The 23,734-nt window shown below is 38.2% G+C and overlaps 2 protein-coding genes across 16 annotated transcripts in view; one reads left to right on the top strand and one right to left on the bottom strand.

Annotated features, from left to right (window-relative positions):
* FUBP1 (far upstream element binding protein 1) overlaps positions 1 to 10,425 on the top strand; it is a 36,829-nt gene extending 26,404 nt beyond the window's left edge. For all 6 annotated transcript variants that reach the window (XR_012995517.1, XM_076340450.1, XM_076340449.1 and 3 more), the window contains one exon: positions 9,812 to 10,425. Coding sequence is in view for 5 of the 6 variants with exons in the window: in XM_076340450.1 (XP_076196565.1) it covers positions 9,812 to 9,829 (18 nt within the window). In the remaining variant the exon portion in view is untranslated. The remainder of the gene's footprint in view (positions 1 to 9,811) is intronic.
* NEXN (nexilin F-actin binding protein) lies at positions 168 to 16,518 on the bottom strand. Of its 10 annotated transcripts, none has more exons than XM_076340433.1 (13): positions 16,447 to 16,518; positions 15,076 to 15,267; positions 14,853 to 14,934; positions 14,618 to 14,766; positions 13,210 to 13,251; positions 11,904 to 12,098; positions 11,641 to 11,814; positions 9,088 to 9,273; positions 4,722 to 4,961; positions 3,238 to 3,459; positions 1,930 to 2,115; positions 1,106 to 1,466; positions 168 to 998 (listed from the first exon to the last, which is right to left on the bottom strand). In XM_076340433.1, the coding sequence occupies exons 1-13, from the start codon at positions 16,471 to 16,473 to the stop codon at positions 985 to 987; spliced, it is 2,070 nt and encodes a 689-aa protein (XP_076196548.1). In that variant the 5' UTR covers positions 16,474 to 16,518; the 3' UTR covers positions 168 to 984. The 10 variants fall into 10 exon arrangements, with proteins under 10 accessions (XP_076196548.1, XP_076196549.1, XP_076196550.1 ...); XM_076340434.1 differs by having other exon boundaries at positions 4,722 to 4,922; XM_076340435.1 differs by having other exon boundaries at positions 4,722 to 4,919.
* Positions 16,519 to 23,734: the final 7,216 nt, after the last annotated feature.

Raw genomic sequence — 23,734 nt, 5'->3', positions numbered from 1 at the left:
TTAAGGCTTATATACGTGTTCTTTAATATAAAATGTGATTATTGTTTGTAAAATTACTCCTACAGAAGCTTAAGCTGAACAATTCAGGTGGTGTTAGCACAGTGACATTAGTGTTGATATCAAGAGGTCTTAGAGAAAAATAGTACAGTAGCCTTAAGAAGACAATGTTTAGAGATGCAGTAATAAATTTATTGCATTAAGAGAGAACAAAGATTGAGAAGTTAGGCGCTTTCTGAAAATACTTTTCTTAAAGTTTGCTTCCTACCAACTTAGCTATGATAGGCTCATATTTTGTCGCCAACTGTTCCTGTATCATTTAAGCAATGAAAAAAAAAAAGAGAAGTTTTACAAGCAAATGTTGGTACTATAAAGACTACTACAAGCCTTACTGAGATTGTTTTTACTTTTGGATTATCAACTGCATAGGTTGATAAGAGCATAACGGTTTAAATGCAAGCCCATTTTAAAACAAGAGAACTAATGCTCTTTGAAACAAAACAACAGAAGTGAGCAGTTATGTAATCTTTTATTCTTTAAAAATAGTACACTGGGGTTTTTGAAAATCATCAATAAGTATTTCCTTTTGCCAGTTCAATGCCTCTGGGATAAAGTAAAACAGCTTAAATACTCAGTGTTCATGCAAAATATACCAATAGATTTACACTACTACACAAGTTTCCAGATTGTGTATTTAGCTTTATACTATTACGCAACAGTTGGTCTTCAAATGTGGGAGCACTATTATAATTCAGCTTTTTCCTTTAGTTGATCTTTCATACATTGATTCCTTCTTTTTAGCCTTTAATACTAATCTTTGTATTGAGCAAGGAACCTGGACACTCTCCCAATTTGAAGGTTATTCTTATCTGATGCAGGAATGACAAATCTGCATATCATTGCTTTCTTTAGTTGGCCCCATCAGAGAAAGAGATGATGCAATAAGAAAGTTTTGAGAGGAAGAAGGATTCCAGCTAAAGTAGAGCATTAGTAGTCATCAGCTAGAAAATAAAAGGGTTAAGAGAAACAGATAGTTAGATTTTTTCATAATAGGAAAGATGCAAGAAGACTATCTGAGAATTAAGCGAATTAAAATGCTAACTCTTACTTTCAATGGTGAGAATACAGGTGCTAGCAGATGTGCCTCTGTTGTTGACTGCTTTACACATATATTCCCCTTCATCTTCTGGGAAGGTTTCTGGCAAGTAAAGGCAATAGGTTTCTCCTCTTTCAATATATTGATAGTCCTCAGAGTCCTGCAACATTTCCCCCTCAAACCACCATGTAACTTCAGGCTTTGGTTCTCCAGTAATTTTAACTGTAAATCTCACTGGCTCGCCATCAACAACTGATGTGTTTTTCAGTGACTTCTTGAACCAGGGAGCTCCAGATCGAGCTTGATCCTCCTCATCTTCGCAAGTAGAACCATTAATAATGCTTCCCTCTTCTTCTTCTTCCTCCTCCCTTTTCTGTTTTAAAATAGGTTGATTCAGAACATTGAAAGTGGTGATAGCAGCATGACTGCTAGTGATGCGTATGTGATTACAGAAAAGTTACCACATTTCCGAGAAGGGGAAATGCCACACCTATCCTCACTAGATAACATAATGCACTGAATCTGGATATGGAACAGGCAGTAAAATGGATTTTAATGAGGCTGGAATCTCGGGGTAAGATCTAGGCATTAATATAGATTCCCTTTGCAGACTATTCAAAGGATACAATAAACTTTCTTTGCAGTACCTTTCTCATACTCTTCAAGAGCATGCAAAAAGATCAGAAGCAATTTTACATTATTGCAGCAATTCATAGTAGCTGTTAAAACAAGTATAATGTTCCTTTTATACCCCTGGCAGCATTGCCATCGGTGGTAATCGGATGCTAAGTTAAACAACAGTTAGAACTGAAGAAAAGGTACTTTGTAATTTATACCTTCTGTAACGCCGCATCAATTTCTTTTTGTTCAAACTGCATGCGTAGTAATTTCTGTTCTTCAATTCTCCTCTGCTCCTCTTCTTCCCTGGCTCTTGCCATTTGCTCAAAACGGGCCTTCATGTTTACTTTATGAGTAAACGGAGCCTCAGATTTCTTGGCTGGTCTCACATCTACCTCATCGTCCTTGGGAAAAAAAAATAGAGGACTTATTTATTACTTTTAAAATGTGTACGATGATAAAACTAGTTTTGTAGAGCAGTAGTTCTTCTTAACCGAGCAAAGCCACCCAGAGTCCTGTTTTTGTCAGAGGTTTGTTTAATGTTGGGTTTAAGATCAAGTCTCATAATAGTTTATCGCAGGGACAAGACAAAATATTTGCAACAGTAATTTCAAAAATGTTAGGTAGAAAAATACTAAAGATTTTTTTTTTTTTTCATATAGAAGTTGAATTTACCATTCTTGTGGGAATGGTAAATCCTTAGTGACTTGACTTTCATGCCATGATGTTATGGTAGCTTCAACACCTAACACAGGCTGACCTTATAGAAACATAATTACAGTGTCAGTCATTAAATTAAAAGCTCAAAAACTACAGATGGGCTTTGAGCCGATACTGAAGTGACTGACTGCTGTGGATAGGAACCTCAGAACGAGGCTCAGATCAGGCTTACTACTGTTAAGTTTCCTGCACTGCCACATGATTATGCCATGAAAGCTCTCGTTAGTGTTTTGGGTCACAGAGCATAGTGATTTATTGGTGAGACTGATAGCTTCGTTTCTTGTTTTTTCCTCTCTGAAAAAATGTGAGAGGTTCCAGTCTGAAGCATAGATAAGTAGGCATCCTTTTCTGCTCTACCCTGAGAAATGAGTAAAGATGATAAAAAGACTTGATCTTCAAATGGTATCTTTTGTTTTTGTTTGGTTTTAGTGTTTTAATTCATACAGTGGAGAATTAATTGGAGTTCAGAAGGAGAAGCAATTCATGTGATGATTAATGGACTGATTCTCAAATATGAATGTTTCAAACCCTCAGGCTGGCAGGTTTCAGGTTGTTAAGATGCTGAATTGAGGACTTTGAGAGAAAAACAGATCTCTGCTTGACCAGATGACTGATAATAAACTGGTGCTGTTTCCTTTAGGGATGCTGAGGTGAGACTTCCTCATGCATCCAAAGGAGGGAACAGGAAAGAAGGGAGAAAATCATTCTGGAGATACAGCAACCTTTGAAAGCAGCAGCATTGTCCACTCCTGGATCATTAGTGTGCTAGTTAAGTATACCATTAACATATACAGAACGCAACTTACCTCTTGAAATTTTTCAGCTTCCCTTTCTCTTATTTCTTCATCCATTGCCCTTCTCTTAGCTCGCTCTTCTTCAATCTTCTTCTGTATTTCTTCTTGAGACAATTGTCCTATTTTTTCAAACTTGCTTTTTAAGTTCTTTGCCTGAATAGAACCACTTCTTTTTAGCTTTATTAATTCTTCATATTCTTTGCTTAGCTCAAAAGTTTCAGACTCTTCTTCCAGCTGTTCAGAAATTACAGAATGTGTAAGATGGAAAATGCCTTAGTTATTTTTACTACCTGTTCTCTCCACAGACAGGTGTAACTTAATACACTTGAACAGTTCTCTTAGTTATTTGAAAACGGCACAGAGACCTTTTCCCTCTAATGTCTGTTTCCCCTCGCTATTCTCAGGATTACTGAGTTTGTATCGCATCTAAACTAGATAAAGATTTTAAAATATCCTGCTTGAATGTACCCTTTGTTCAAGGATTGCTGTCAACAAACCACCTTTCATGGACTCAGAAAACCAGACACGCAGCAATACAAAAAACTTAGTTATCCTGGATCTGTTATTTACCTCTCTGACTTACTGGCAATACTGATATGAAATAATTTTCTAAAATACAGCTATTTTGTAACACAGAAAATTACTACTTTTTTTTTAATTCAGTAAAAAGCAAATGAGATTTCAGGATGTCATGGCTGGAAAAGAAATAGCAGTTCTGGATCCCGTAGTCAAACCACGTCTGAAGCTGTAGTTGTTGATATTCTACTCCCTCCTTTTATGACCTCTGACTGAGAGTAAAGATGTATGTGCATTTGAGTTGGATGTCCCTGTCTCTCCCTTCTTCCGCAGGACGTGATACAAAATTTACTTGAAAAGTTCACAATCCAGAATCTTTTTTACTCACTCTAGCTTTACTTAACAAAAATAAATAAATAAATGTAGTCCTCTAACATTCAAAAGGGAATAATAAAGAATTGCCACCCACAACCAAATCAAATGGAAGTGTAAAGTTCATGAACGTGATGTTTTAGTCATCTGGTATGCAAAGCAAATTTTGTGTGTAATTTTTAAAATCGACTGTGACAGTCTTCAAACCCTTGATACGCTGATTAGAAGTAAGTTGAGACCACTGTAATTCTTTCCTAATGAGTCAACACAGCATTCCCTTGAGGAAAAGCAAGAATTTTGCTCTTTCCTACTTTCATTTTTGTATATTCATTTGGGAACTAGATGTTTCTGTTCTTCCGATATTGTAAATATTACATAATTGTTTTAGTAATACTGTAGAATTTTCAGAATTGACTGTAAAATAAAATTACAAATTTGAAATTGCGTTTTTACTTTAAGGGTGGCAAGGGATGAAAGCATTTTCCTAGTAGATTAGTGATAAAAAGTATGTAGCTTATTATATAAAATGTTACAGATTTTAGTAATTAACTGAAATGATCTATCGTATTTTCATTGAGCATGCTTAACATATCCTTTGGTATACAAACCTCTCCCATTTCTTGTCTCAACTGTTGAAATTCTTGCTTTTCCATTTCCAACTTTTGCCTACGCTCTTCTTCTGTGCGTCTCTTTTCTTCTTCCATTTTTTGTCTCAGCAACTCCTCAAAATTAATTTCCAGTTTACCGGGTATGAGAGATTCTTGAGAAACTGTTTTAAACATTTCTGGTGATTCATCATCCAGCACCTGCTGGAAATTCAGAGCATTAACGATACATCCTGAAGGTACCTGTGATGAAATCACAGCGTTGCTCAGACACTTCTAGTACATAAAGACAACTGAGTATTTTGCCACATCTGCCACAGTGCAGTAAGATCACAGTGTGGGTATTCCTCTAACATTTTGGGAGAGAGTGTGTCTGGGGGGTTTTGTATTTGCCTTTAGCTCTTCATTATTGCAATGCTAAAGCTTTATAATGAAGATGAAGGTGTTTATTAAAATGCGGTCTTTTTTGCAAGACGATGGAGAGGATGTCCTCTACGTGCAGCTTTGGGACCTGAAACAATTCATTCCTGTTTACTTCACAGAGTGTCATTAGACAAAGCGCTTGTGGTTAAATGTCATTGCTCTTAACACGGAAGTACATGTATCTGTAATCTTTTTCAAAGCAAACTGAATTATATTCCTGTTCTTAAGCAATATTGGTATTCCCAGTAAGGATAACTGACCAGAATTTTCTGCAAGAAACTCTTCTTGTGCATGAATTGATTGTACGACGTTGTGTTGCCAGTTCATTGCTTTGTACAACCCAACAGCAAGGGTTTCCTCCTCTCCCTGTCCTTTTCTCAGGCCTCAGAGTAGGGTTGGGCTTTGATGGTCATTCATGAGCAGTTTGCTTATTTTGTAGATTAATTCATAAGAAGACGGTAGGGCCTAGGAAATGCGATTTTCATTACTTCCAAATGCAGGAAGTGTAAGAACAAATACTCTATCAGACTGAATTTGTTGAAGTAAAGCATTACTAAAATATGAAGCTGTATGCTACAAAAATGGCCAGGTCACATGACATGAGTTACACAGGAAGATATTTTTAAATAACTTCTTGATAAAACCCATATAAATGTATGTTTGTGCATGTAACTACGTAAACTTATTAACAGAGATGGTCTCAACAGGAACATTCTGTAGGTAAATGTGTGAGATGAGGTCAGATACTGATCTGGAACTGTGCGGTGATGCGGCTTTAGGCATTATTTAATCAGCGCATGTTTGAAAACCCTTGTGGCAAACCTTGAAGAACCCCGTGTGCCTTAAATTGTAGGCGTTCCCAACATTAGTAATCACTCAGATCTTAGAAGGAACTAAAGGAGCAAAACTTCCATTTGAGAAAGCGTTTATAAAGAAAGCTTTATAAAGAAACAGAAAATAAACATATTTTTTAAAAGATTCTTTGGCACTCCCTTTTCTCTTTATTGCTACTTGCTGCCATTGTAACTTACACCTTTCACTGCTGTTTGTGCCATCGTAGTTCGTACCGCTGTCTTGACCTACTTTGCCCACATCCTTTTTATTTGTCACAGCTCTTTCAATAGTTTTTTTGGCCCAACCCCACTCAAATACTGCTATTCACTATAGATTTCCTTCAGATTTTCCCTCTGAGTAAGCTTACAGTTGATCTTCAGCCCCACCATTCCTTCCATTCTTCATTCGTTTTGCATAATATGAGCGTATTTGTTGAAATTGTGTTATGGATAAGTGGAGTCAAAAAACAAAGCTGTAAACTATTTCCTTTAATGAAAACAATGCATAGCCACAGAGTTTTCAGAGGCTAACCACAGCTAAACTAGCAAGAAATGTGAAAGTCTCTTGCTCGTGATGCATTAGTTCATGTGCTCATCACTCCAAGAAGATACGGAACTAAGTGAATAGAAGAAGCATTAATTCAAAATTTACCAACGCGTGTATGTATAACTTCAAAAGCTGTGCATATGAGCAAACACTAGCAGTTGCCTGCTCTGTTTTTTTGAATCAGTAAGTTAGAAAAAGACAGTAAGCCAACTTATTCCTGGTTAAAAAACACAGGAAAAAAATTCAGCTGAATTGTGTGATGCACAAAACCCTTGTGCTTAGTTCAGTAAATATTTTAGCTATATTTTGTGAAGTGAGACCATACTTTTTTTTTTCCGCAAAGTGGGAACAGATGGTAGTGAGAAACAGTCCTGTAATAACCATAGTTTGCAGCACAGTCAACCAATTTTCAGTGGGCAAACTGACTGATACGAAATAGAACATTTTTTTATTCGTGCTAAGACAGGTTCTTTATGCAGTCCCTAATGGAAGGAGACTGACGGGGATGAAAGATGAATGCTTCAGTCTGAAAGTGATCACGCTGATGGTGGGAAGCGTGGAAGTATAAATGTAGCGCAAGTAAATGTGAAATGGGGAGATCCTTCCAAAAGGAGGTGGCGTTTGTGTTTTCCAGCAACAATATTACTACTTCTGCGTGTGTATACTTTCAAAACTAAATTAAAATTAAAAAACATGAAAAAGGTTCTAAACTACTTAATTTAAGTGCTTAAATAAAAATTGAATGTGAGGTTTTACTAGTTCTGACGGAGGTGACGTTCTTAAAATGTTTAAAAGCACATCTGCATTGCTGCTACATTGTGTAGCTGTGGAAAATAGGGAAAGCACGGGCTTATATTTTCTGTTACAAGTAATAGAAAATGTGGTGTTCGTATTCAGGATGCTAATTAACAAAATTTTCAAACGTATATGCTGAAAATACATTTTTCAGTTAATTTTTTAAATTACTGAACACCTTCACTGTCTGCTGTTACAGTGCAATCATAGACTCCGTGCTGCAGCTAATGGATTAAACCCTCTTTAATCAGTGAGATTTTTCTTGCCCGGACACTTGAGCTTAGGTTCTTGCTACACGAGGCAGAAAAAAGAGATTCTCAAGAAAGCAGGAAAAAACCAGAAGACAGCACGTACTTGCTTTGCTTTCCTTTAGTTGTCTGCTGGCTTTTCCTAAAAGTTGTAATGGCAGAAGTCCAGCAGCACTCCTGTTTGTTTGTTTGTTTGTTTGTGGTTTGGGGTTTTTTTTTCCTCCTAGTGGCTTTAGCTTCTATTTCCTCTCTTTGGAGGTATGGACAGACACCATTTTCCATAATTGCTTACCAGTACAATATCAAATATAAATTTACATTGTAGTTTCTCTGGGTAGTTTTTCAGCGTAGAGGTCTTGTCTTTGGCCCAATTTTCAGGCAGAGTGAGAGCTGCTAGCAATATTAGTAGTCGTACAAAGCTTTAATTTGTCTCAAAAGCATTGCTTTGAACGATGAAGAAAATTTTATTAGGCGTGCAGTTGGTCTTTCCCAATAAAACTACAGAGGGGAATGTAGGCAGACGCTGCCAGATGGGCGGGTCATTCCACAGTTCTGTATGGCATGTCTTGCCCTTCCTTTTGAAACAAACAATACTTAGTTTTAGTTGGCACTTGTGTGATTTCATACTGTATTTCCTAACATCCACCAATAAGTAACTGGCTTACACCCAAAAGCCTGCTGAAACTTAAAGTTGTTGAAATACGCATGAAGAATACAGTGCAAAGCTCCATGCTAGTTATTTTTTATAAGTAATGTTTTTGCCACCCTCTGAAATCAAGCATCTTTCTCTGCTTTCCGGTAGTGTCAGTATGTCAACCCTAGGTCCCTGAAAATTTGTCTTCAGTATAATCTTAAGTCAAATTCTAGAAGTCATTGCCTATCGCAGAGGTCTGTATTTGTCTAAGGAAGTTCCATATTGCGCATTGTTCTAATGGTAAATGCCACAAGTTACTTTTTCTGTTTCTCTGAACAAGCAATGAAATACAATAAAAACATCAATTAGCTGAGTTCAGCCGCCTTAATTTGTCCTTCCTAAGGGGCCACAGATGACTATAAAATTTGTACTTGCAGTGAGCAATGTTCTGGTACGCCATCAATTACGCTTTAGCTAGTAAGAGCTGATTGGTGGGCACCCTGCAAAGGTAGGGAGATAAACTTGGAGAAGTAAAAGGAATTGCTCTTCCCCCAAAAAAACCCCAACAAACCCGCCTTGTGAAAACATTTTGCTTTCCAAGTTTGTTGCATCTAGCATAACAATACCCATTGGACACAATATCTGGTTTTGACTAAATTATTTTAAATCCTTTCTAGGCTTGCTGTGAGGAGGGATTGGTCTGTGATGATTTTTGGTAAACAAACTTGATTAGTTTACCCCCCTACCTTCTAATAAGTAGTGAGGTGAACTGATCAGCAAAGGAGTTGAGCATTCCTAACTATATTTAAAGCTTTTTCCCAGAGCTACTTTCTAGTTCATCAGAGACTTAGGTAAAAATTAAACTATATACTAAACAAAAATGCCATACCATGTTCTTCCTTGCTTCAGCAAATGCTCTTTTCTCCTCTTCTATGCGTCGTCTTGCATCTTCTTCTGCTTTCCTCTTTTCCTCTTCTCTCCTCTGTCTTTCTATCTCCTCAAAACTGAGTCTGAGTTTACCAGGACGGAATTCTTTAACAGAATTCTCAGATTCTTCATCGTCACCTTCATTTATCTTCAGAGAAGAGGGAGAAGAAAAAATAGGAAGGACTTATCCAAACATTAAAATATTCTTTATAGTAAATAAATACTCCATTAATTCCTTTCTGATCTTTTATAAATGTTTTTTTCTCCTGGGGGGGGGAAATGTATCAAGAGTTTGGTTCCTATAAGAAACATTTTAGTCTTGGTTTTAGCCAGGGGAGGAAGAAAAGAAATGTATTTCAGTATCCTGCGTGTAGCTTCTGTAATTTTGAAAAATCTGTTGAGTGTGTAATTCAAAGAACAATGTGTTATCAGGAAAAGGCTGAACAATTAAGTACGTATTTTATGGTCTCAGGGTTGGATCCTTTACTGTAAATCACTCCCTGTTCACTCTCTTTACATCACTTTCATAGACCTTTATACCATCAAGTCTTTTTGTTTGCATGTAAATTGTTTTCATCAATGCACTTACCAGTTAAAAAAAATGCCGTAGAGTTTTATAGCAAAACTAAATCAATTAACATTTTGCTATTACTCAAGACTGAGATTTTTGTTTCTTTTCTTTTCAGACATTTAATCATCACTGAAGAAAGGGAATTGAGATACTCTGATCTCTTCGCTATTGCTTGTCTCCAGTGAACTCTTATCTGCTAAGAGAAGCCTGTGGTTTGCAAACTGCAATCAAGAACAAAAGAACGAACCGTCTTCAGAAGACATCTCAGAGTACTTCATTTGTTAATGGAGGAAATTGGCTGGGAACTGTCAGAGTATGATATTCCAGATTTCTGTATACTGCAAGCAGCCCTGGGACTGGTATGTGGGGTAGCCAGTTACGGGAATTACAGAAATCTTTTATTTGGAATTCATAGGGAAAAAAGAAAGAATGGAAGGAAATTAACTGCTGAACTCTTCCTTTAAGAAAACTTTTGCCTTCAAATTTTGACAACCACTGATATGAGATAAAACTGCATGTTAGAAAATTTCTTTTGAAATAGAGAATTCGTAAATTATATTACTTGGTTAATAAATGCATATACATAAGGGTGGGAGATGTGAACAAAACTTCGGTTAGAACGGCTAGTGACTTCATGAAGTTCTCTCTCCTTCATTTTCTTCCCTCTATCTCCTTTACTAGTATCCTCTGCCTACCCCCAAATAAAAAGAAAAAAGTGCATTATTGACATCATGCCAAGGTTATTGGTGCGGAAAGGTTAAGTGATTTATTAGGGGTGGGGGTGGAGGAGTAAACTACAGTTTGGGTATCTGCCTAAACCTAGAACCCTCTCAATTTGGACCAGTTGGGAATTTCAGTGTTTCAGCTTTCTGGAGGTTCTGTGTTGTTGTTTTTTTTCTTGGAGAATATCAATTTCTTGAATGTTTTTGAAATATAGTCAGCGTAGTGATCTTGAGCTGTTTGTCCAAGAATGTCCGTTCATAATTACGCTCTTTCTAAGTTAAAGTTAGTAAATTCCTGGAAAGAGTATTTTCAAAGATTTCATGGAAGATTAAAATCTCATTTCTCATTAATCTTCTTTGTGCGTGAATTAACAAAGTCACAATGATCACGATTGTACAGGGGAAAGATATTTAAATACAGAACTTAAATGCTTTTGGAAATGGAGTATAGTAAAGTGAGGAAATAATAGAGCTAAACTATCTGGTATATCTTAACGTTCATACTAAGTGTATGATTCCTTTAGTATGGTCAAAGAACAAACTATAGTGAGGTCTGTTTATAGTTGATCTAGAATAAGTCTGGCTTACGATAAAGAACACATATGGAGGCAGTTTTGCAAGTAGTATAAAACAGGAATTGTGAGCTACGTTTCTGACAATTTGGGGCTTCATCTAGTAATTTCTAGTATATTGTTGTTTATGTCAATACATACAAGAGAGCTGACCCGTCTTTTTTCCCTTTCTTTATAAGAGGAAAGTTTAATTGATGTATCTATTGTATTTATAAATAAATAGGGGAATAAGAAATAGCATTCTGTTACTACAGAATGTTTTCATCAAAAACTGGTTACTGAAACATCTGAAGCACTATTTAAGAACAAAACAGACAACTAATTATCTTCTCGAGGACTGACAGCTTAAGGTACTACAAAGTGGAGATACAAAACCTGCTAAGATTGCTGGCAAGTTTAAAACACAGAGATTTCCTGGTTTTACTAAAAGAATGTCTAAAGCATTATGCCAGTGTGGTTACCGAGTTAGAACTAAGGTCAAAAATACCTCTTTCAAAATTTAATGGTGATTAATTAATTAATTTTCAGACTCTTAACAGCTTGAAATATAGTTAAGGGATAAGAAAAAAGAAGAATCGGATACAGGAAAGAATGTAAAAGCATACCCTATGTGAAAATTCTTCAACAACATGGACAAAACATGTAGTTACCATTCGCTGTCTAGCTTCTTCAAAGGCACGTTTTTCCTCTTCTAAACGCTGTCTTGCTTCTTCCTCTGCTTGCCGCCTTTGATTTTCCTGTCTTTGTCTTTCAAGTTCTTCAAATGTTACTTTCAGCTTACCAGGAGACAGAGGCTCTTGTGTTTCATTGTCTTCATTTTCACCCTGTGTAAGAAAAATGAAATAGTTATATCTTAAATAACAGATACTCATTTCTTAGGTATTTTTAGATGAGTTATATTTAGGTGGTTTACCATGACAAATGAAAGGCCCTTGGTTTCCTCAAGGAATTGTTTTTGTTCCTCATATTTTAGCTTCAGTTCTTCATCCTGTCTCTCTCTTTGTTCTGCTCTCTCCTTTCCCGTGTTCTCAAAATTTATTTTCATCTTCCCAGGTGTTTTGGTGGGCTTTACAGGCACTACTGTAACTAGCAGTGAATCATCCCCTTCCTGTCCAAAAAGATATTTATTATATTTTCATAAAGCTTGACTTCTAGACAGACTCATTTCTTAATGAAACTGCTGATTTTACCTTTGTGCACCAAAGCTTCCAAGAATTACTTGCATTGAGTATTAACAACAAGAATAAACCCATCTGCCTGAGACAGTCACTAGTTTTCTTGTAATATCTGAAGAGCATCAAGGCTCAATTATATTTTAAACATAACTGCTGGCAAACTCCGTAATTTCTTTACATATTTTCATTAACTGTTAGTTATAAATATTCATGGTTTGGAGAAGAACAGGTAAAATTTTGAATACATAGCAATTGTAGCCACACTCCAGTTCCAGTCTTATATTTACTAAGTAAAGGATATACTGCGGTTGGAATAAGCTAGTAGTTTGAGAGAGCAATATGTAATTTGTCAGGCAGAGTAATTGCTGCTTCAAAACTATTTTCACAACTTACCCAGGTTTTTTCACGAAATACCATGATTAACAGGGATACTGTCAAATAACTTAAAACTAATGAGGGTTTTTGTTTGTTTGTTTGTTTGTTTGTCTTTCCAAAACTGTAGTAGTAATGTGATTTTCTTGTGTTAGTGAAAGACAATAGGACCTTTGGACCCAGATTTTTGAAATTAAACATGTTTTTGCAAGACTTAAAATCCAAACCCATGTGGTAAATTAGTCAATTTAATAATAATAATAAAAAAAGATAACTGAGTAAGTTATTCAGACATCTGTATATTGACAGAATCCCCTTTTAATTTCAAGTTTAAGGCAAAGAGCTTTTAAGATGATACTTTCCAAAGCGAGAGGACTTAGAGTATCATTGCCAGTATACCTCAAATCATTCTGGTGGCTTTGAATATTTACATTTTAGATGTTTTGAACTAACCACAAAGTATTCACAGTGCAGACTCTATTTCAAACTTAAATAAATTCACTTAAAGTACAGACATATAGATCCGTATACTTTAAAAATTTGTTAGCTTCTTGGTTGAATTTTAATTAGGTATTTGTGTGCCCTTTTCTAAGTTTTCCCAGCCCAAATGACAATAATAAAACAAAGTGAATAAAAATGTAGGTGAACATTTCTTTAAAAAAATCTGATTACCTCTGCTGCTGATTCAGTTCCCGTATTGTTAAAGTCATCAATCTATTAAATGAGAATTTCATATGATTACATTACTTTGGCTCTTTGCCTTAGATTTGCAAACATAGAACTGGAAATTCTTTCTGTTATCAGTGATATGTATGTAGCACTTAAATTCACAGAGACGGTAATGACTGAACCTTTGTTGGAATACTTCGGATAGGTTAGCTTGCTGAGGAAGAGGGAACATGACATAAAACATCATACACAAAGTATGCTAAAGTGTTCTTAACACTTCAGTGATGAACTGAGAAGAGTACTTCAGATGTCCATTCTTCATTTAAGCATTCCAGAATTGTGTAGAAAGAAAAAAAGCTAAAGCAAGCTCATGGATTATTTCTGATTCAAGTGACATTGTCTTCCCCTCAACTCCTGCAAAAAGCCTATTGCTGTATTTGCTTCATATGGTGTCTTTATATGTTACTGTCTAAAACTAACATACTTTCTAAAATTCTACATGGTATGTACTTCTGCCTTTCCGAGCAGATTAAATATATGCTAGATACATTTCCAGATAAAAGTCCAGTTTTAACCATGTTAAAAGTCTTAGGAGAAAATACTATCTAAGTCCTTGTTGAAAACTGACTCCTCCTATAGCACTGTTTTTCTTTTCTTACAACAAAAACAAACCTAAATTAAGTACTACTATCTTTTGGTTAAATAAAAATTTGCTTATGGTTCTAGTCTATCGTTTAGACGTTCGCTCTCGCTGCAGTATTTGCAGCACTGAAGAGAACTTACAACAGGAATTAGATGTGATGATACCCCAATGCAAAATTCTACAAAAGACAAAATTTGCTTTAGTGGCAGCAACAAAAATTGGAGTCTGTTCACATACATGTGCAATAAAGATTCACAAAGTGACAAAGGAATAACTGGATCTTCATGATTCATGATTTTTACTGCATTAGTATCTTCTCATTTTTGCCTGCCGATGGCATTTTCCTATTTCTTCTTGCTTGCCTTAGTTCATCTGTCACTGAACTGTATTCACCAATGTATAACCAAAATTGTCTAAAGTAAGGGTTGGTAAAATATAAGAAACATTTTTAAATTAGTTTAGTAAATTCTATGAGCTCTTGTATGCATACGACACCAAAATTTGTGCCCGATTCACATTCCTACCAGGTTTCTGCCTGCCTGGTTTCAGCTGTAACTCAAGTGTAGTGCTTAAAAAAATTGTTACCGTGAAGAAGTGAAGACGAAGATTCTCTGAACATTATTCCCACTTCCATCCATTGAGCATCTCCCATGTAAATCACCGCTATCGGAAATCTTAAGATCAAATCTTTCCGATCAATACAAAACTTTTTTTCTTGTGTTGGTTGTTTACAATTATATCCTGACTATTGGGATCAGATGAACATACCTCCTGTGCTTTTTTTGCTAATTCTCTTTGAATTTTTCTTTTCTCAATCATATCTTGTTCAATTCTGCGCTTTCTTTCTTCTTCCATTCTTTTTCTTTCTTCTTCTTGCCTTTGCTTCTCCATTTCTGCAAACTTGCCTTTAACGGTTCCTGTGAATATGAAATACACAGTTCAGTAGTTACATCTAATACTTATCTAGTGAATTATGTGGCCTTTAAAATCGGGCCTCTCTTACCTATTAGCTTTGGAACATAACCTTTTTCTATTTTAGATGATTTTGCATCATCGTCTTCATCAGATCCAAGCAGTTCTTTCATCTAGTTGATGAAACACAGAAAGTAAACTGTCTTTATACCTTAAATAATATTCCAATATTATTGTCTTAAAATAATGTGAAAAGATTTTCACGTATAACATTGACTATTAAAATAACACAAAATATTTGCAAAGAAAATAACCTCCTGCTTTCTCCTGTTCCATTCTCTCTCTCTAACATATTGTTCTTTTCTTCTTTGCTTTTCATCTCTAGATCTCCTTTGATTTCTTTCTTCCCTTGCTTTCTGCATAGCTTCAAATTTATCCTTTACATCACCCTTGTGAAGCTTGGGTACATAGGATTTTTGGACGGGTTTAGATGAAGAAAGCAGAATCTTGGTGAAGATATAGAAGAAATGAAGATAAGAAAAAGAAAGTTGAAACAGATGGACAGAAATATTCTGATAGACTGGATTAGAAAGAATGTAAGAACATAAAACAGAAGTGCACTTGGGATTATGAACTTTGTGCCACTAGCCACCATCTACTAAGGATCATTGTGTTTGTTCATAAATGGTAATAAATACTAAAATATCCAAAACAACGTTTAGCATTGTAATAAATAATAGCTACATAACTAAGTGTATGAACTATGTGAATTGTACGTTTTCAGTTACTGTGGCTTTAAAAATTAGATACAGATTTGTATGGTTGCTTTGAATCATAAGCAGTCAGCAAAGAGCCTCTCTACCCCAGCATTTAAAACAGATACAAAGACACAGACATATAATACAATATGTATGTTTTCTTCTGCGACTCTTCAACAGCCGTATATGGTTTTTAAATAAATAGTATTATTTGTTCTTTTAAAACTTCCAATACATTATATACTTACTTTTTTAATACTGAGAGAAACTCAGAAGTCCGGTGATTTTATGTTAGAAAGTGTCAAGATCACTGGACTCGCAGGACTCTGATATCGATACAGCTACTGGACACTTCTTTGCCAATGCTTAACTCTGTGCGTGTCCAAACAGTGGGAGAGGTTCCCCCTTTTCAGAACTACGGTGAAGTGTTCTCTCTTTCTACTGTCGTGACTACAGGAATGCTCTCAATACAGTAATGCTGAGAAAACTGGCTGAAAACATTCCATGTTTCATATTTTCCACCTAAGCCAATAGTTTTTGTTCCTGCTTTTGTTCCTGTTCAGTGAGTCTACGTAGAAGAAGAAATATTTGAAGTAGCCTAATATATACATTTTAGAATTAGATGTGAATGCCGCCCTGAATTTCCACCCCCAACATTTAAAGTTTCTTCATATTTTGTTACCTTTATTTTGCCTTCCTCCTTCATGTTTTTTTAATAACAGTAAGAACATACTTCACAGATTCCATCAAATCAGATAGCTTCCTTAAGCTACTTCCAAGCGCCCTTCCACTGTCTTAAAATAACACCAATACCAGCAGACTTCCAGTGTAATTGTTTGTCTTTTACAATTGTTTGTAATTACTCTTTTTGCAAGCATCAGTTGTAAACTACTACATTACTTTGATTAATTTAAAATTGGTACATACCTCAGTTTTCTGTGCAATGTCATTCATGGCTACTGTATTGTGCTCTGCACCTGGTATGCTTAAGATTGCTTTCAGTTTCTACCTGAAAGAAATAGTTGTAGTTATATTCCGTTCTTTTCCTTTTAAAAGATGCTTTAACCATCTTCCTGTAAATAAGCTTGCACAGGCCGAAATCGATGTATCACAATTTCACTGGGTCCTTTGAGGCTTCTGAAGACATGAATAGGCTCTAAGAATGCAACAGTAATTAAAAGAACAAGCTTATGATTCACTATTCATGCTCATAACCCCTCTATATAGTCCTAGATATTGGGTTTTAATTTCCATTTAAAAAAAAAAAAAGAAAAAATAACTTGGAGCCAAGCTCTGGCTGCCCCGTCTGGTGTGTTACGAAACCGTTTTTCTCAATACTCAAATGCTAGCAGAGAGGAATGTGCTGTGCACCTCCGCCGCTCCACTTCGGTCTGATGTGTGAGCCAGCGAGCTCCGGTTGCATGAAGTTTGCAGCGTGCTCAGGCCAAAACCCCACAGCCTCCCGGAGACGCCGCTTCGCCTTTATGCGGCTGACAGGAGGAAAGATGGCCCGGCGGCTGGGGGGACCTACCTGCATTTCAGAGCTGCAGCTGGATCTCTTGCCTGGGTGAATGCTTTTGCTTGAGTCCCAGCCAGGCTGGCAACTCTCTCGGCTCTTCACCCAATGTGGGAATACGAAATAATGCTTTCCTTTCTCCTACGGCTATTCTAGGGGAAACTAGTGCTAAAAACTAGTTTTAGCACTAGTTAGGTAAGCCACATACATACTTTAGAGAAAGTATTTGTATCATGTAATTGTGGGCTGGAAATTGCACTGCATTTTTTAAAAGTGTTACAAATTTTAAATTACGCTATTTATTAGGAATGTAACAGGCACTTCAAGTTCAGGGCAAGCCTTTTCCTTTTTTTTTTTTCCCCCTTTTTTTTTAAACCATCAGGTCTATCAGAGCTTGTGGGAGGAAGGAAATCATGACATGACTCCAGTGCCGTTGCTGTCTGTACTGGACCGATGCCCTGAGTCCCAGGCAAGCCTAAAAACTCAGTGTGCCAAATGTGGTGCAAACAAACGGACTCAAAGGCTCAAAGTAAAAAGGCTAGAAAAGTAGCTTACTCCTGGAAGGGCCTTCTCACTTGTGGTTTAGAGGAACTAAAGTCAGGGCATTTCATGATATGGAAAGTTAAGTTCTTAGTAGTTCTTAGCCTTTAAGTTCTCTAATTCTTAATTACAAACAGATTATAAACATGGGAACTTTTATGTGGTGTTAAAAATAATGAACATTAAGACTTGTTGTCATATGAGCTCTTCAAAAATACACCAGTGTCACCAATGCTCATTGGTGCTGCTGTAGCTATACAGATCGGATGAGATTCTTTGATATCTTGGGATGTTTTTTCAAATGAAAGCAGTCGCAATGCAGAAACAAGAGCATTTGGCTACCAATCCCTGCCCTGATTTACAAATTCCAAACTCTTCAAATTCAGCTTCAACAGAGGTGTTCTGGAAAACACTTGCGTGTTCCTTTTCAACAAATGAGCACGGAAAGTCATTTCACCCCAAACTGGAGTTGACAAATACCTCATTTGTAGACTGACAGGAATCCAAGGCATTTCAGTTTGACACTTGTGAACACACGAGCATAAAAGTACTAAGTGTTAGTTCCTATTTAGACTGTTTCAGATCAGCAATAGCATGTTAAAATTCTGTCGCGTCTAGGAAGGCAGATAACTTCACTGGCGTTCTTGTGGTCTCAAGGTCCCCATCCACTTTAATATGCATTTGTATATTGTGCAGTTGGGTTTGCACACCTTTGTAAGCTTTAGCGTACTTCATGCATGTAAGTAAAATCCCCATTGTGATCAGTATAACCTTAAAACTAGTTAAAATCCTTTGACTTCCTCATTTTTCTAAGCAGGTCTTAGAGAAGTTCTTCTCCGTTCTCTCCTTTTGCTTCTCTGCTTTTTTAATTTCTTCTTCCCTACTTGTGGCTGATAGCCTTTAGCCTTCTACTTAAAATCCAGAACCTGAATAAAAGGTTTACTGCACGAGCCCATCAGAAAACAAAGGAACATCATGCAGTGGTACAATTCATGCACTGAAGTAGCCTGGGACATAGAGACCTTCTAGCCTTCATACAGGGCTGGAGCAGAAAAGCAAGTCCCAGAGATAATCTTTCACAAGGAATTGCATTCCACCTAAACACCTCAAGCGAAGGTTACTGCTGACCTTCCCTGCAGCAACATACCCTATCTATATGGCTTCCTCATAAAGTCTTGTGAAAACTGACTATTCCAAAGTCTGATTTGCTTATTATATGCAATTAACTGTAGGAAGAAGATTATGTTTACAAGTCTGAGAAGACAATTTAGCTTTTGAGCTTTTGGATCAACTTTGTCTTGAACCTTTCTGATAGCTCTAATTACCTGAACCCCTTCACAGTGTCACTAAGATTGCTGACAGCAGTGAGACCTTCCCTCAAATAATGAATCTGAAATTTTCTTTTAACAGTACAGATGTTGGAAGAAATTTTCTATGCAAATTCCTGCTGAACTTCCAAAAATGTGCCAGTCCAACAGGCTGTGGGTCCTCAAGATGGCAGGTACTTTCCGCCATTTGGATTACTGCCATATCTGCTATTACTTCAGGCTACTTTCCAGTTCTTTGGCATCACTAACTCTTAATATGCTTGAAGGTTAGCCAGCTGGCTCTAAGACATTTTGCATCTGCAAGTCATCCTACCTCCACCTTTGATGCTAAAAGATACGGATATAAAGCAGTAGGGCATTCCTAAACATGATACCACCCACGTTTGCACTTTCATCTCTCTCCGTGGCAGTTAAACCTTGAGCAGAAACGGCAGCAGGACCCTGCCTCAGGCACCCCTCAAGGCAGATGAGTAATTTCCAATAAAGACAATCCAGTGCCTTTAAGAAAAAAAGCAGCACTCCTTGAGCTTTGACCTGGGTCCGTGAGGCAGTGACCGCTGCTTGAGGAACAACAACAGTGGATTGAAGCTCCTTTGTATCTGCCTTATCGTTAGGAGAGGATCCACACAGGCAATGTATTGCTGCTGAGAAAACCAAAGTGGCTAAGGCAAGAAGTCCTGACACCCTCAAATCATGGAAGAACAGTGCCTTCATCATCTGCCGATGATAGCTTTGCACAAAGTATGTGGTAACAAATTTTCCAACCCAAGAAACTTTGACATTTCTTATTTTCTAACAGTAGCTACTTTTACATAAGGTATCTTCCTACCAATTCCCTTTTGAGAGGAACTAGTTATATATTGAAGTTGTACATATATCCTTGTTTTGTAATAAGAATTTTCCTACAGAGTTCATCTAAAACAATTAATGCTTATTCTTTGAGGCAACGAGAGTCTACTTGTATATGTACTTACTTCAGAAGAGATTTGTCCTCCTGTTACGAAGCTGTCCAATCTCAACATTCAGTCTCATCTTTTCTTTTATTTCCTGAGATCAACATATCTCAGGAAAAGCTGTAAGAGCTCCTCATTGATGCTTCCCACTCAGAAAAATCCCAGATTATAACCTCAAACATAACCATGAGCAAAAAATGAACTGAGCTTGTTACCAGGCTTTTCTTTGCCTATCCAGTCTCATCACTCCAGCATTCACCTGACACTAGTCTAATTTTTTTTTTTTCTCCACATTTTACCTTTCCTATGATTAAATGAGATGTCTCAGGACATGTTAGTCTGGTGTTACAACGTTTATACTGAAAGCACTAGACTGCAGTTCCACTTTCAACGGAGGTCTACATTGAGATTTTTCCTAGAAGAGAAATTTAACCTCCATCCTTTGATCAACGGTCCTACCTCTGGAATTGAATGGAAGAGAAAATGCCATTACTAGAATGGCTTGACTGGCTGTAACACAGAGAGTGATCTCTAAGCAGTTTCAAGTGAAAATTTAATACAAAACCAATAATGCGTAGGAAACTAGGCAATAGGTTAGAAATACTCTAAAAAAAAAATCTACTGTTTTCAAGCATCTTATTTGTTTGCTGTAAATGGGTAAGCTATCACCTCCGATATGTCTTGATTTGTTATGATCATAGCACTTTTTCAACTTTTCACGTAGACTCCCTAAAACCTTACTGTAGGCAAAATAATCAAAGTGACCAAAGAAAACCATTAGGGGACGCAGAAGGTTTGATGGCTCACAAGTCCCAAAATCCATCTCCTTAAATTTAATTAATTTCCATTTCTGAAAGGAGGTCAGAGTCCTCAACTGATCAAAAAATGTTGCGCAGCTTTAATCAAATAAAAAAGCCTCCCATAAATAATAGAATTCCCCTTCGTCAGAAAACATAGACGTTCTTGATTTTCAGTGGAGTGATTAACATCCTGACACGAGGCGCAGAAAAACACCAGCGTTTTCCTGAACTGAATACTACCCTTTACAATAGGAGTACGAAGGCAGGGCTTTAAAAAAAGTCTAGTTCCTCTGTGATTTCTCCTTTCGGGAGGCCCCCCTGCTGTCCTGTGGCTACTGTGAGTTATAAATAAGCCCTTCACGGCACGGTCTAAGTTACGTTTACCATCTGTCTCCTCTTTGTGATCTACTTGCAGGGAAGACTCCATTATATAAGAAAACCATATTGTGAGAGTTGGAAATTCACTACTTGCAGCCAAAGCACTGAGGAGAGGAAAGCACAGTCCACAGTGTTAAAATATTTAACGAAATATTAAATAGAACTGGAAAGAGGAGGGGGACGAGAGTGATGTTCAGCATTTATGTCCTCACTGTAACTCGTCTGGAATGACACTACCAGTTGTTGTACTAAATTACAGATACTAAAGTAGATACTAAAATTATCGCGCGTAGGGGAAGATCCTGAACTGGCATAAACCGTCAGCTCCACCGAAGCCAATGAGTTATGACAATTAACACCAGCTGTCCAAACTTCGCATTTTGTAAAATACAGAATACAAAACTACTTCCACTCCCTTGTATTTCCTTAAGTCTTTATAATTAAAGACTAGAATGCTTACCGACAATTGACCCAGATAATTCCATTTCATACACAATCTTTTCCTCAATCTTTGAATTTATTGCACTTCAACATTTATTGAGTCTCATATTACAGTAGACTAGACCTTGCAGATATGATGTTATTTATAAAAATGTATTTATTATAAAGGATTTTGTCTATGTCTGTTTATATAACTGTAAATACTCTTAATGTGACAGTGCCATGCAGTCCAGCTGCTGTGTTAAAAAAATAAAATCACCCTTCTCTGTAGAAAAGGTCTGTCTGTCAATTCCTTACTCTCCTCAGGTACTATTGCGGGGTACACAGGCTCCAGAGCAAACGTAGCGGGGGCTGAGAGACCGCTCTGTTATGGGGGAAGCTCTGCTGCGATCTTCTGGCCCATGATTTCATGTTCCAAGATAATCTGCTGATCCTAATCAAGGGTGGCAGCAAATTGTGAACCGAGGTCCCCAAGAGAAAATTCAGCGTATTCTGCCCCATGCCATAGTTCCTCCATCCCCCGCTGCGTCACAGCAGCTGAAGAGAAACGGTATGATTTGAGCTCAACTCCTGTTGACTTCACTGACAGGACTTCAGAGATGCTTCAGGGTACTGAAATGTGGGATAAAATACCAGACCTGAAGCACTACTGCAATTTGCTGCTTCTCTTCTCAGATGACAGGACACAGCCTATCTGCCTCTTCTCTGAAATCCTCATGGTCAACTCAGACGGAACACAGTGGTGGTCACTGTGCCCGGGCTACGCCTCTGCCGCGAAGGAGAGGTCTCCTGGCTTCCTGGAGGTAAGCTGCTGCTTCCACTTGACCAACCCTACTCTGCTGGTAGCGCTGATGCCCATAAGAACCAGATCGTGTGTATATACCTCCATCTGAGCGGGTATGGCTGCCTTCAGTGCACAGCAAAGGGTGACTCCTATTGCTTCCTGAACTGCTCTTCCACCTTCATTAACCTTCAGCTCCGTTTGCCCACAGCTAGCTTCCAGAGGGCTCGGCCACAGCACCGTTCCTTGTTAAAGGAGATTCAAAGCTGAATATCCAAGTATGGTAAATGACAGAGTGTCTGACTTCTTTCACTGAGGAAACTACTCATTTAAAATATTCCAAATGCAGTTAGAGAAGGTATTTCTTAGGCATGTCTTAAATCGTCTACCCAGTTCTTTTATTTCACCAGACTGTGCGTTCTACATATGCTAGACAGTCTTGAACTTCTGTATGTTCCTTAATACACTTGGCCCTCTTGTAAGACTAATTATTATTTTACAATTTCATTTCATATTGGGCATTTTTCTAAGAGATCTAAGGTCTCTCAAGACCTGAGATCTAAGGTTAAGAGTACCATGTTTTCTAGCATGCAGCTACTCGCCGATTAATTTTCAAAATACTAATACGTTTCATTAAACATGCGTTTTTCGCAGAAGTTTATTGTGTTAGCAGAAGCTCTTATTTACCTAAAACACACGTGATAATGAACAGTTTGCAAGCTGTCACGGAAGCCCAGTATTTCCTTCCAAGCCACGCTGTCTTACAGTCATCACTTCAGGGTGAAGCAGAACCTGTAAATGCACTCAGCGTGCCCTCGCTGCGGAAGACCACACCGACAAAACCGAACTCCTCTTTACGTAGAGACACGCGGTTTACGAACAGAGGGGATTTTCAAATAGCGTTTATTGAACACACGCCAGCGAGAGGCAGACTTACAGCGGAGACCACACCGCGCGTCCCCGCGCCTTACGCCAGCACGAAGGCTGCCCGACTGCCGCTCTGGCTCCGTGCGTGCCCCGGGCCGCCTTCTGCCGGGCAAGTGGAAGCGCTAACGCCGGCGGGAGCCCCCGGCGGACGCCAGCCCTACCTGCGGCAATGCCATTTAAAGTCAGCTACGAGTCGCACCCGTGGCGGGCGCAGCGCCGTGCCCTTGGCCGGCCGCCGAGTCCCGGCCCCCGCCCGGCGCCCGGGCCCTGAGGGGTCCCCCCGCCCCGCCGCCCCCGGGGCAGCCCTCGCTGCCGGCCGCTGCCGGCCTCGCTCGGCACATCCCGTTACCCCTTTCCGCGAGGCTGCGGCTAGCCACCCCCAGGCGCTTGCCCCGCCGGCTGCCACCCCGACCGAGGGGGCCTTGGCGGCCCTCGCCCACCGCGCCCTCCCCTCCGGGGCCGCGGTACGAAAGGGCTTGCTTCTCCCGACAGACCTCCGGGCCGCCGGGCCGCCCGGCCGCCGCCGGGGGGGAACCGGCCGCCGGGGCTGT

The sequence above is a fragment of the Aptenodytes patagonicus genome, chromosome 5 (genome assembly GCF_965638725.1).
Source record: "Aptenodytes patagonicus chromosome 5, bAptPat1.pri.cur, whole genome shotgun sequence".
Classification (NCBI taxonomy): domain Eukaryota; kingdom Metazoa; phylum Chordata; class Aves; order Sphenisciformes; family Spheniscidae; genus Aptenodytes; species Aptenodytes patagonicus.
This window is presented reverse-complemented; position numbering and strand designations above follow the sequence as displayed.

Coding starts and splice junctions, on each gene's coding strand:
- NEXN (XM_076340433.1), bottom strand. CDS start 16,473: ATGAATGACATTGCACAGAAAACTGAG. Junction 14,935..15,075: donor GGAACAGGAGAAAGCAGGAG/GTTATTTTCTTT, acceptor TTCATCAACTAG/ATGAAAGAACTGCTTGGATC. Junction 3,460..4,721: donor TGAGACAAGAAATGGGAGAG/GTTTGTATACCA, acceptor ATTTCTGAACAG/CTGGAAGAAGAGTCTGAAAC.